A 12,375-nucleotide genomic window follows, 5' to 3' on the forward strand; every position below is an offset into this window, starting at 1 on the left:
GATCGTAACACGGAAACACGAAAGAACGAGATAAACCAAAAACCCAGTTTCAAAAGAGTGTATATATGTATATATGGCCACCTTCGAATGGGGAAAGTAGTATTCTTTGAAACATGGAAACTTCTGTTCCTTTGCTGTCAAGAGCTGTGGGCTTCTAATTGCTAACTGTCCACTTCCCTGTGGTTTATCACTTGAACCTTTTTCTTCATTGACCTCGCACATATAGTGGTGAAATATTTCAACCTCATTTTCTGCCTACTACTCCAGAGCAGGAATGTAGGGAAGAGGATTACCGGGTAGCTCTGACTCCCCATCAGTAGCTTTTTCAGCCCTAAATGGGTTTGTGAATTGACTGACATCTTCCACATGTGTATTAAAAAAAAAGAGTTGATTTTGTATTTTTCCATTCACCAACGCTAAGGCTGGTCAGCTTTTTCACGTGGAAGACTAAAGCAATTGCATGTAAGCAGTGACCCTTGCTAGTCTTTTTTTTTTTTTTTTTTTTGAGATTTTTTGGGGGTTAGGTAATTTGGTTTATTTATTTACTTATGGAGGTGGTCCTGAGGATTGAACCCTAGACACCACGCATGCTAGGCATCTGTTCTGCCACTTGAGCTACACCCTCCCCCCAACCCTCACTACCCTGTGAAAGTAAAGCAATCTTTACTTTCCTGTGAACCTGTACTTTTTCTGACTGTTTCAGTCCTTATTTATTTCCTCTGCAACACTCTTGATTGTGCAATACTCTGATCTAATATTAGAGTTATTTGAGATATTTAAGGTACTGCTGATTGCAGAAAAACTGCAGCAGTGGGAACTTTAAGTGTCCTAGTCAGTATTCTCAATGTCTGAGATACAGAAGTTAAAAAGCCCAACCCTGGCCTTTAAGGATTTGGAAGGAAGTCTTGAAAATAAACAAATAATGACAATTAAGTAAGAGCCTTGGTGGAAGCCCGCGCAGCATCTTGTGAGAGTGCTAAGGTGGAGCACCTGGCCTCTTTGGAGCCTTGGGAAAGGCTTCTTAGAGAATGTGACACCTGAGCTAAGTTTTTGAGGAATAAATGGGAGGTAGGGGGGAGGAAGGCAGTCCTGGGCATCCACATAAGGAAACCACATGTTTGGGGCATGTTTGGGGGACCAAGTCAGGGGAGGGTGGAATAAGGGAACACGAGAAGTGAAACTAAAGGAAGTAGGCAGAATATGTTTCCTAAAGGAATTTCACACGTATGTTTAAGGATAAAATCTCAACTTTACCGGGCACCATTTGAGGATGATCAAATTTGTATTTTGGAAAGTCTAAGAAGACTTTCTAGGTTTTGGGCATGATTGTGTGGATAACCTCCTTTGCTTGAGTAGGGTCTGTAGAAAGGGAATCTGGTTGGCGAAGGAATCTGATAGCAGAAGCATGGAGCTCAGTTAGGACACTTGTTCCAGGGAAGGAGTGGAAGCCTGAAGTCAGACAGTGGCCGTGAGTCTGGGGAGAAGGGAGGCGGCCGAGTTTATGTCATGATCAGGACAGCTGAGTGTGGTGACTAAGATAGAGGCCACAGTCTGAAGTTGACTCCTGGTTTCTGTGATTTGGCAGTTGGGTGAACCATGATGCCTTTCACTGATAAGACAGAGGAAAAGGAGCAGGTTTAGTCCGGGTAATACAGTAATTTTAGTCTGGGATGTGTTGAGCTTGAGCTGTGAGAGGCATCATGAATGATTTTTTAACTTGTAGACTATCATGTTATGGACCAGCGACATCACAAAGTGTCGGGGAAACATCCAAGTAGAGTTACAAATATGGTACCAGAGCAAGAGAGGAAGGACTGCCCTAAATATGTAGATGTGGCAGCCATCAACAGGTAGGTTGTATCCGAAGCCATAGGTGTGCTGGAAATCTTTCAGTGAGACCACAGATGAAGACTGGGGCTGGATAATCACCGGGGTACCCATTACCCAAACTACGGCTTCCTGTTAGAGTCAAAATGGAAATTCTAGACTCTTTACAGCGTCCTGCAAGACTCTGTAATTGAGCAAGTGCTCCCCCTTTCGTTTCCAGCTCTTGCTCGCTGGGCTTCAGCCACGCTGGCCTTCTGTTTCTCAGACAGTGAGCATGCTTCCTCTTCAGGGAGCTTGTAGTCCCCCCCATGGGGCAGGCTGTGTCTTCCCAGACTTTGCACTGCTGGCTTTTTTAAATCATTGGGTTCTCAGCTCAGTTATCAGCTCCTCTGAGCGGCCTTTCGCAACCACTCGATCTAGAGCAGCTCTCCAATCACTCTTCCCCACAAGTTACTCTCTTTTCCTCAGATTCTCTTTCCAGTGCTGGGCTCCAGCAGTCTTATACTGGTGCTCAAAGCTGACCATTAAATTTTTATGAAGTTTGCAAGCCTATTGTTAAAACACAGCTGTTATTAAAAATTAATTATTAATGATTAAAGATTAAGTTATACAAACAGGCAACTAGATAAATTCTGGTGAAAGTAACAAATATTCAAAACAGCACTTCCTAATTATTTTTTTTACTAAATTTTACTGTTTTCTACACCCTTCGTGTTATTTATGTCTGTCACACTGTCAGGTGGAAATCCTCTAGAACAGTGGCTACTTAAAGCTCTCCCCGACTCCATGGTCGGTGAGGTCATACTGGCAGCTTGAAGTCTGCCAGGGTGGGAGTATGTATACCACAGAAACTGGCAAATGCTGTAGGTCAGAGCTCTCCCATAGGCAGACATTTACCAGCGTGCTCTTGGCAGGATCCCTAAGTGAACTTACCTGGTTTGTGTGTTTGTCTGTCTTTCCTTGAGGGAACATAAGCTCCCTCAGCACACGTTCCTGGTCCACCTCGTCCATGCTGCATGCTTAGCCTGTAGACCAGTGCCTGGTACGTCAGGGGCTCTCAGTAACTGTCTGTTGAATGAGTGCGTCCACCAGAGCAGTTGAAAGGGAGGCTGCAGGAGAGGCCTGTGTAACTAGCAATAAGAAGAGGCCTGCTGTGCAAAGTCAGACAGGGAGAACAAGCAGCGGGGGAAGAGCTCTTCCCTGAATCTTCTTCCTGGGACTTCTCTTTGTATTGTGCCTGGGTGAGTAGCCGTGTACATACATTTACTTTATGCTGGTGAATACTCCAGCATGGCATAGGAAATGCCACTTACGAGCAGTAACACTCCACCCTGGCTGCGTGCAGGCATCACTTAGAGTACTTCCCGTAACACTTCTGATACCAGGTACCACTCACAGACCAAATTAATTAAGAATCTTTAGAGGGGGCCTGGGCATCAGTTTTTTTTTAAACAGTGCAACCTAGGTTAAAACCCACTGGATTAGACGTTGGGTTAGACCAGACTGGGCGAAGTTTGAGCTCTCGCCTGTGCGTGTTGGAGAGCTGTTATCAGCAGGGCTGTGCAAGTGGCTTCCTTCTGTCGTTTATTTTTCCTTCTACAAACAATGATGAGTACAAAATGAAAACACAAAAATGTGTGAGACACCTTACCGACCCAGGCAAGAAGCTCACAGTTTTGTAGGGGAGACACCAAATGCAAGTTTAATGATGTATTCTAGATGAAAATGTATTGAGGGTTCCCTAAAGACTCACAGGAGATGGCCAGTTCCCTCTGGTTCAGGGGAGGCCCTGGAAAGGGTCCACGGGGGAGTGAACAGCAGCTGTGGTTGATGGCTAAGTGTTTTCCAGGGCAGCCGTGGGGAAGGGCCATTTGTAAGTGCCCTGTCTCAGTAACTGGTACCACTGTGCCCCTGGTCCCTCGCACATATCCCCACCCGCACCACAGTGCCAAGTGTATAAGGTGCTCAGATGTTTGATAATGCAAGCTGTTCTTAGAGGTGACTTGAGCAAAGATGTGGGAGCCGTGCAATGCCATGGCTTGTTTGGGGAACTGCAGGCCTCCACAGAGCTGAGCCATACGCTAAGAAGTGTGCGCTCGATCCTACAGTTAACAGAGGACCGTGGAAGGGCGGACGATGATCGTGTCTGGCAGGCTTTTCAAACTTTATGTACCTGCTGCTCTCCCTTACAGGTTCTTGTTCCTAGGAGTTCCTCTCCCCTCCCTTTCTTCTTTTCTCCCCTTCCTCTCTTTCTCTCCCCACCACAGCCCTCCACACAGCCTCCCCAACTGGTTCTCATCCTTTTCTCTTCCCACAAATCGGAAGCCTCTAACAGCTCTTTTGTCCCTAAAATTACATCACTTATAATGGCAGTTTGTGGCATTCTGCCAAGTATATTCTGAGCCTGTATATCTTATGCTGTCACTTTATTATTGAGAAATGTGGAATTCAAGGTTCTTCAGCCTTAAAAGCAAGAGTATGTGATATGTTACAATGACTGCAGTTTTACACCAGAATTGCAACAGTTTGAAGATTTTTTCCCAGTATATTTATGTGTGTGGGAATAAAAAGGTTCATGTTTGCAGATTTCCCATGTTTTACATGTTACCCTTTTAAACTCTTCGTAAGTGCTCTTTGCTTCTGTTTCTGTTCTCATTTGCCTAATGGTCTCAGTTTAACATCCTGTATTTTATTACCTTAACGTTCATTCATTCAGTTATTGATCAATTATGCTATATTCCAAACACAGCTAGATGTTGGAAATACAAAGAGGACATGAACTGTCCTATCCCCAAGGTAACTGCATTTTGGTAGGGAGACAGGCATGCAAACGATTTCGTGTTACAGGATACACATGGTAACGGTGGACATAGAAGGTCAAGAAATCCTAATGAGGAAGGCAGAGTAATTCCATCCAGGGACTCGGAGCGCTTTCACAGAAGAGTAATGCCTAAGCAAGGACGCTAGAGGGACAGAAGGGCTTCCAGGCAGAGACAGACATGTGCAAAGGCCCAGTGGACTGTGTTGGGGAAACGCAGATCACTGTCTGTGGAGTGGACCGTGAGTGTGGTGGGAAGGAAAGGCCAGGTCATAGAGGTTCTCACAGGACGCCGGAAGTCACTGAAGTCTTATTCTTAAGCAGAGAACAATTTGGTCAGAATTGTTTTGGAAAGAGCACGTGGTGGCATGGAAGACTGATTCAGAGGGGCAAAGCATAGGCAAGGAGACCGGTGACAGGCTGCTGTGACAAAGAGCAGAGGCTGGATGTGTGCATGGGGAGTAGGCGGGGTGGACTCTTAGCTGCCGTGTTAGCAGTCTTGAATCGATTGGATGTGCAGGGTGAGGGCTAGAAGTCTAGAATGATGTAAATAAATAGGGATGTAGATGGCATGGAGGTTACGGGTTGAGATTTCAGGAAAATAATCAGGTTGTAGGATTGTGCAGCGGGGAAGTGAGTTCAGTTTTGGAAGGGGCCAAATGGGAGAAGAGAACAGGGCAAGAGATTCAGAAGCGTATCTATTTGAAACCAGTTGAGTAGGTGAGCGTGGGTTAAAAACAAAGTAGGAAACTGTCAGATAGTTGTAGGCGGGGAGAGGAGGCATGCCTGACAATGATGTCACACTGCGGGAGGCCTGGGAGGATGAGGACCAGAAAGAGGCGGAGTTAATGATTAAATTTGAAAAAAATAGTAGTGTTTGTTCTGCTTTGTTATAATATCAATGAATGAAAAATAGTCCAAACGTCCAACATGAAAAATAATATCGTGGTGGAAACTTAAATAACACGGATGAACATCGGGTGAAGAAAGCCAGCTGGCAAATCAGAATGTACCAGTGGTGGGGGAGGGGACATGGCCACGGGCAGAGAAAAAGACAGTCCCTGACATGGGCTCTGGCTCACTGGGTGACAGGTGGTTTTAATTTTGTTCTTTGTGCTTTACTGCATCTTCTGAACTTTTATAATGAACATGTATCACTTTGGTAATTCAAAAAAAAATATATTAAGAAATTAGGGAACATACAGGTGATTGTATGCAGCCCCTAAAATATTTTAAAACAATATTAAATATAGGGAAGTACTCATAATACAGTTGAAAAAGCAAGATAAACTATATTTGGTATGGTCCATGTTTTAAATTTTAAAATATGTATTTTTATATCTATGAAGCAGAGAAAATAAGGAAGCTAGTAAGTGTTAAGAGGAGTTAATCCTGGGGTGTAAAATTGTGGGCAGTTTATCTTTGCTTGTACGTTTCCACGTTTCCAGATCTTCCATAACTGACACGCTGGGTCCTATAGATAGGGTGGTGGCTGCAACAGGGTCTGTGAAACGAGAAGTCTTGAGCTTGAGCCATGTCTCTGCCCTTTGCGAGCCGCGGGACCTTGGCTGAGTCATTTCACTTCTCTGCCTGGGTTTCCCCAGTGTGAAACAGGGTAGCGAGGACAACTACCTCATTGGCTTGTTGTGAGGATTGTCCTTTTAAGAAGTAACAATTCAGAGGTCATTGGTAGCCTGATGACTAGCAGTGCCAGGGTCTGGCTGGGTAGAAGCTGAGGGCTGAAAGGAGACGAGAAAGTAATAGGGCAAACGCAGACTGCTCCTGGTGGCTTACACGGGAGCCCTTCTGTTCGAGTTGGCAGCCGCGTACTTTTATGTGATTTGACGTAATTTTGAGTTTCTAGTATATGCTTTGGTTTAATTTTTCAAGCTAAGCAAAAGAGGCAGAAGAAACAAGTTTATCAGTATGATTGAGGAGACTGTAAAATTGGTTGGGTTACCCTAGAGCTTAATGTCGCGCTTCTGCTGTCTCTGTTAACTCTCCCAAAGCAGCCCTGGATTTATGAAGATAACAATCAGAAACATAATAATCAAATATTATGATAATTCAGTATCAATTCACTGATCCTAATAAGAGCTACATTTCTTTTTCTTACTGTGTGAAAATCTAACATCCGAACACTGCGCCTGTTCATGTCATAGAATAACAATTTTGGCCCAGATGAAAACCTTACCAGTGTAATCCCTGATCTGTCCTAACTTATTTTACAGTGTGTGCATGACTTTCTTTCCTTTGTCTTATCCACAGAAGGAGCTCAAAAAGTGGGATGAGTTTGAAGATATTTTGGAGGAGAGGAGGCATGTCAGTGACTTGAAATTTGCAATGAAATGCTACACGCCTCTCGTCTATAAGGGGATTACTCCCTGCAAGCCGAGTGATATTAAACGTAGTGTTCTCAATTCTGAAGAGGTTCGTTATGTCATTAAACAGGTAAGTGGCTCCCTCTTCATTTGTTCAATGTCAGCAAGTTCTTTGTCTTCTTGATTCTGTGAACTTGTTCTGCCATTTTTAATGTATCTTGTTAGATTTTGCTGTATGTGCACATTCATCAAATGTTTACTGTTCCCGTAATGTGTGTCAGCCTCTTTGCTAGACATTGTGTCTCACAGTGAGCGAGCTGAACCGAGCTCTTGACCTCTGAAGTATATAGTCTAATAGAGAATGGCAGGTGTGCAGTTACGGTGAAACCTGATACAAGACGTGCTAGTGGGAGGCCAGGGTACAAGGGGCACTAATTAGTTACAAGGGTGACTGTTTTGTCAGAGAAGTGCTTTTTAAAATAAGGCCTGAAAGATGTGTAGGGCTGTTCCAGGGGAAGTGGGTGAAGAGTGTTCCCAGCAGAGCAAATAACTTCTTCCCTGCGGTTTTCAAACCTCAGTGCACGTTAAAATTATTCAAGGAGCTTTTCAGAATCCCTGTGCCTGGGTCTCACCCTCATACCAATTCAATCAGAGCGTCAGGGGGAGGAGCCAGGGATCAGGAGTTTTTTTAAAAGCCCAGGAAGTTCCAAAGTATAGCTTGGGAAGCACCAGCTCATTTTAAGGAGTCAAGAGCATGTATGTTCATGGTACTGAAGGTGGTTCAGTGGGACCAGACTGCAGAGAGCAAAGAAGGGTTGATGACAAGAACTGAGACCGGAGGGTCGGCAGGGGCCGCATTGTGAAGGGCTCTGTGAACCACGTAAAGGAGGGAGTTCATCCTCCGTGCAGTGCAGAGCCACTGAAAGGTTCCAGTTGGAGTGTGGTGTGATCAGTTTATGTTTTAGAAGCGCCGTTCTGCTGGAAGTGGGGCAGGAAACCTGTGTCTGACACTCTTGCAGTAAGTCCCTTTGTGGGATCATAGCTGCCAGGACCCGTAAGTGGTTACAGCAACAGAAATAGATGTAAGAAATAACCAGTTGGGGGAATGAAGCGAACGGGAGAGAGAGTCAAGGCTGGTAGAGCCAGTCACTGAGATAGGGACTGGGACGAGGGCTTGGGGAGAAGCTGGGTTCTGTTTTGGACATCATCATTTGAAGTCATCAACATAGAATTGTTTGCTGGGCATAATCAGAGCTTCCTTTCCTGATGGCGGGCTCTCCGTGTCGCATGGTCCGGCTGCTCCCAGGCCGTGAGGGTTACCTGTGGAGATTCTGCTGCTTTGACTTTTACCTGGAGATCAGGTTCATGGCCTTGAGGAAATTCTTTATTGTCTTTATTATTTGCTGTCTGTTTGCTTCTGATTCAGAATATGACCTATGCTCTTAACCCTTCTGTTTTGATCTCCCTTAGAGAAACTATTTGTCTTCTCTCTCGGGCCTATTGCGTAAGTGAACCTTCCTTATCAGTAAGGAGCTAAAGACGGTGGTCCTCAGTCCTGGCTCCTTGTTCGAATCACCTGGAGAACTTTTCAAAACGTTGACTGTTGTTATTGTTATTATTATTATGACAATGTAAACGCTGTAAAGGCGAGAATTTTTACCTGCTTATATTCCTGGTGCACATAGTATGTATTCAATAAATAGTTCTTGAATTAATGAATGAAAAAAGATACTTTGGTCCTGTCCACGGAGATTCTGATTTAATTGGTCTGCATTAGGACCCAGGCAGTTCTCTCTCTCTTTCTTTTTTTTTCCTAAGTTCCCCAGGTAATTCTAATGCACTCCCAGGTTAAGTATGACTGACTTAAGCCGGTGTTTTTCAAACTTAGCTGTGCTGCTGAGGAAAATTAAACAATCTAGGCAGATTGGAATTGTTATGAATTCTTGATTATACAACACAATCGGGCCCTGTGTGTGACCCAGTAATCCTTTGTTTCCCTGCTGAACGCTCTCCTTTTCTCCAGGACAGCAGTTTTAGTTGCCCCATTCTCCTTGAACCTCCTCCCCTTTCTCTCAACAGATGGCTTTCCGTCCTGCTCCACGGAGCAAATTCAAACCATCATGTGAGAGCTCTCTCAGCCTCCGGTGGTCAGGCCCCTAACTTACCTGCATCCACTAGCCCTCATTTTCTTCTGCCCTCCTGTTAAAGTGGAAGAGGGATCCTCTTCTGTCCTGGCTTAATCCCACCCTGCTCCTTTGCCCTGAGTTCCGCCTCCTTCCTCCTCCTCAGGGACTTGGCTCCATTGTCCGTCCCCTCAGAGGTCTCGGCGTCTTCCTCTCCACTGGCTCTCTGCCCTCGGCATTTAACACACTTACTTCTCTTCCAGCTTAAGTAGACGTGGACCACATTCCTTCCGTACTTACCACCCATCTCTTCCTTTCCCGCTTGTACTCTGCCCTTTGAAGAAGATGGCTGTGTTCTCTGTTCTCTAAGTAGGCTTGTCACCCTACTTTCTCACCCTCCGTGGACCACTCAGCTCGCCGGAATCGGATTTCCAACCCGCTGGAACAGTGCTTCCCAAGGTTGTGAACGACTTCCTTCCTTCCGGCTGAGTCGCCCTCGTTCAGACCCTGGACAGCTTGGGGCTCTCTCTCTCCTTTCTTTCCGTGACCCCGCGCGCCCGCTGACCCACCGCACCTTTCTGATTATTCCTCAGTTGTCTCAATGGGCTTCTCCTCCTCAGCCTGTCTCTTTAGATGCTGCCGCTCCTCAAGGTTTTGTTCCAGCCCCGTCCTCCGCTCACTCACTGGGCAGTTTTGTTTATTGCCAGGATTTTAAGTACCTTCCTTATGCTGATAACTCTGCCTTATAATATTATTCTATAATAATGATGTATTATTATAAATTAATAATCGGTAATAATGTAGTAAATAATACAGATGATTAGTATCCATGGCTTCAGCCCAGGTCTCTTCTGAGTTTCACACGTATATTTTTTATATGTCTACCTGCATATCCACTTGGAAATTCCAAAAGCACCTCATTTTCAGGATGTCGAGGTCCACCTCTTTAATCCTTCCACCCCAGCCTGTACCGTGTGCACCCCCCCACCCAGATTTCCGTGTCTCCAGGAATGCTCCCCCATAGAATCCGGATCCCATCTTCAGCTTCTTGCTTCCCTTTCATGCGCCGTCCGTCACCCAGAGTGCTCATCTGTTCTCCTAAAATAGCTCTGGTCTGTTTCTTTCCATCTCTGCTGCCACTTCTCTGACTCAGGCTGTCTTTATCTCACAGAATGGGACAGCAGCCATCCAAGTGGCCCAGGAAAGATATGATTACTTCTGCATTTAAGACACCACTCAGGTTTGTAATGTGGAGACTAGACTGAAGGGGGACCAGATCGGGGACAAGGAGTTAGAACACCGTTGCTTATCTGAGGTTTCCAGGAGGATGGGTCGGCGGGGACACACATATCTGCTGGACAAATGAGAAGCCCAGTTGCACAGAATAAGCGGTCAGGTCATTCTCCGCCTCCCTGCTTTCCTTCAGCGCCTTGGAGAAGGCCTGGCTTCTGATCAGAGCCCCCTTCTCACCGGTGTTCTTCGTCTGTCCCGTTCCCTCCAGGCCCCAGGGGTCTCGTCTTTCCTGCTCCTCCACTTTCGCCCCCGGCTCACGTTGGCACAGACACTTCCTACCTGGAGGAAGGTCCCCTCTTGGCCGCATTTCTTTCTTTGTAACACCCCCCTTCTCTCTTCCCCTCTTGATCCCGGCTCCTCAGAGGCCTAGGCTGCCCTCTTCACATCCCAGTTTCAGAAGACTGCTGAAGCCCACCCAGTCAGGGTCCCTGTGGCCCTGCAAGCGAGCCAGTCCCAAGGAGCCTTGATCAGCCATTGCTGTGTCACTGCTGCTGGACACACTCCTTCTTCAGGCTCCCTCTTACCTTGACGTCTGTGGCGTCGCACGCACACTTCTCCTCCGCAGCTTCCTGTCGGTCTCTGTTACAGGTTCCTCCATCTGCCGTGTGAGTGTTTCTCACGACGGACTCTGCAGCCTTTTCATCTTCCTCTCTGCGCTCCCCTGGCCGCTGTGTCTGGTCTCATCGTTCCCATTTTCATCTCCACGGCGATGACACCCAAACAGTGTGTCTCACCGTGGCCAGATTGTTGGGGTTCAGACTTTCACCTCCAACAGTCCTGCTCCTTGCTGGACATCTGTTTTATGTGTCTCACAAACACGTGAACATCAGTGTATCTGCCTTCTCAGCCCCCACACTGTACCGCCTTCTGTCCCTGGTCTGAATTCCCTGTCTCAGAGGATGGCCCCACCAGCCATTGTCTCCTAAAACAAAACTGAGCATCACTCAGCCCTTTCCCTTCTCTTCAGCACCTGTGACTCCCTTTGTTTGGGTCTTTTCCATCTCTGGCCTGAACTTTTTTTCCCCCAAATAATAAATAATGTTTTTTTTAATTGAAGTATAGTTGATTTACAATATTGTGTTAGTTTCAGGTGTACAGCACAGTGATTATACATACATACATAGACACGTGTATATATACATATATATATGTTTGTGCAAAGTGGTCATACATACATGTCTATCTATATCCTTTTTTTTCTATTCTTTTCCATTATAGGTTCTTAGAATAAATAATGTTTTGTTTGAATTCTCCAATTTCCCTACAAGGTATATGTATTACTTTTATTTTTTTATTACTTTTATAATCAGGGGAAAAAATCAATTTTTTAAAAAATTGAAGTATAATTAATTTACAATGTTGTGTTAGTTTTTGGTGCACAGCACAGTGATTCTGTTTATTATTCTATATATGTGTGTGTCTGTGTATGTGTATGATTTTAAAGGTAGTTCCCTGTATTGTACAGTAGGACTTTGTTTGGCCTGAACTATTTTGATAGTTTTCAAATAGCAGCCCCTTTCCTAGCCCTGTTTCCTGAATCCGGCCTCCCACCAGTCCCTTGACTCCTCTGTTTTCCCTTTGTCTGCTCCTGCCCTGTCTTCCTACCTCGTCTTTGTTTAGATTATCTGCGTGACTGTCTCACCAGCATCCTTAGTTCTCTTGCCCCCTAGTCTGCCTTCCAGACAGCCCAGAGGAAAAAGCCCAGGATCTGTGCCAGGGCGCCTCTGTGTTCTCATCTCCAGGGTCCCGACAGCTCCTGGGAGGACTGGCAGAGGTGTGCAGACCGGTGGTCTCCAGGCTCGGGGTCCCTCCTTACATCAGTCCCTTCCCTTCCCCTCAGCTCTGCCAGACCTTCATGCTGCCTAAGCTCTTACTAGACTCTACCCTTCTTGCCACTAGCAAAGCATCATTTATTTTCCAATGGGATAATGAAAAATATTAGAAATTATCTTCCTCAAATTCCCGTTCCGTATCTTCAGATGTACCTGTATCT

General features: G+C 45.6%; 1 protein-coding gene across 1 annotated transcript in view; it reads left to right on the forward strand.

Moving 5' to 3' along the window:
- GNPAT (glyceronephosphate O-acyltransferase) overlaps window positions 1-12,375 on the forward strand; it is a 29,497-nt gene that overhangs the window by 1,113 nt on the left and 16,009 nt on the right. The window contains exon 2 of the mRNA XM_010995420.3: window positions 6,914-7,096. Within this exon, the coding sequence (XP_010993722.2) occupies window positions 6,914-7,096 (183 nt within the window). The remainder of the gene's footprint in view (window positions 1-6,913; window positions 7,097-12,375) is intronic.

This window comes from Camelus dromedarius, chromosome 8, assembly GCF_036321535.1.
Source record: "Camelus dromedarius isolate mCamDro1 chromosome 8, mCamDro1.pat, whole genome shotgun sequence".
Taxonomy (NCBI): Eukaryota; Metazoa; Chordata; class Mammalia; order Artiodactyla; family Camelidae; genus Camelus; species Camelus dromedarius.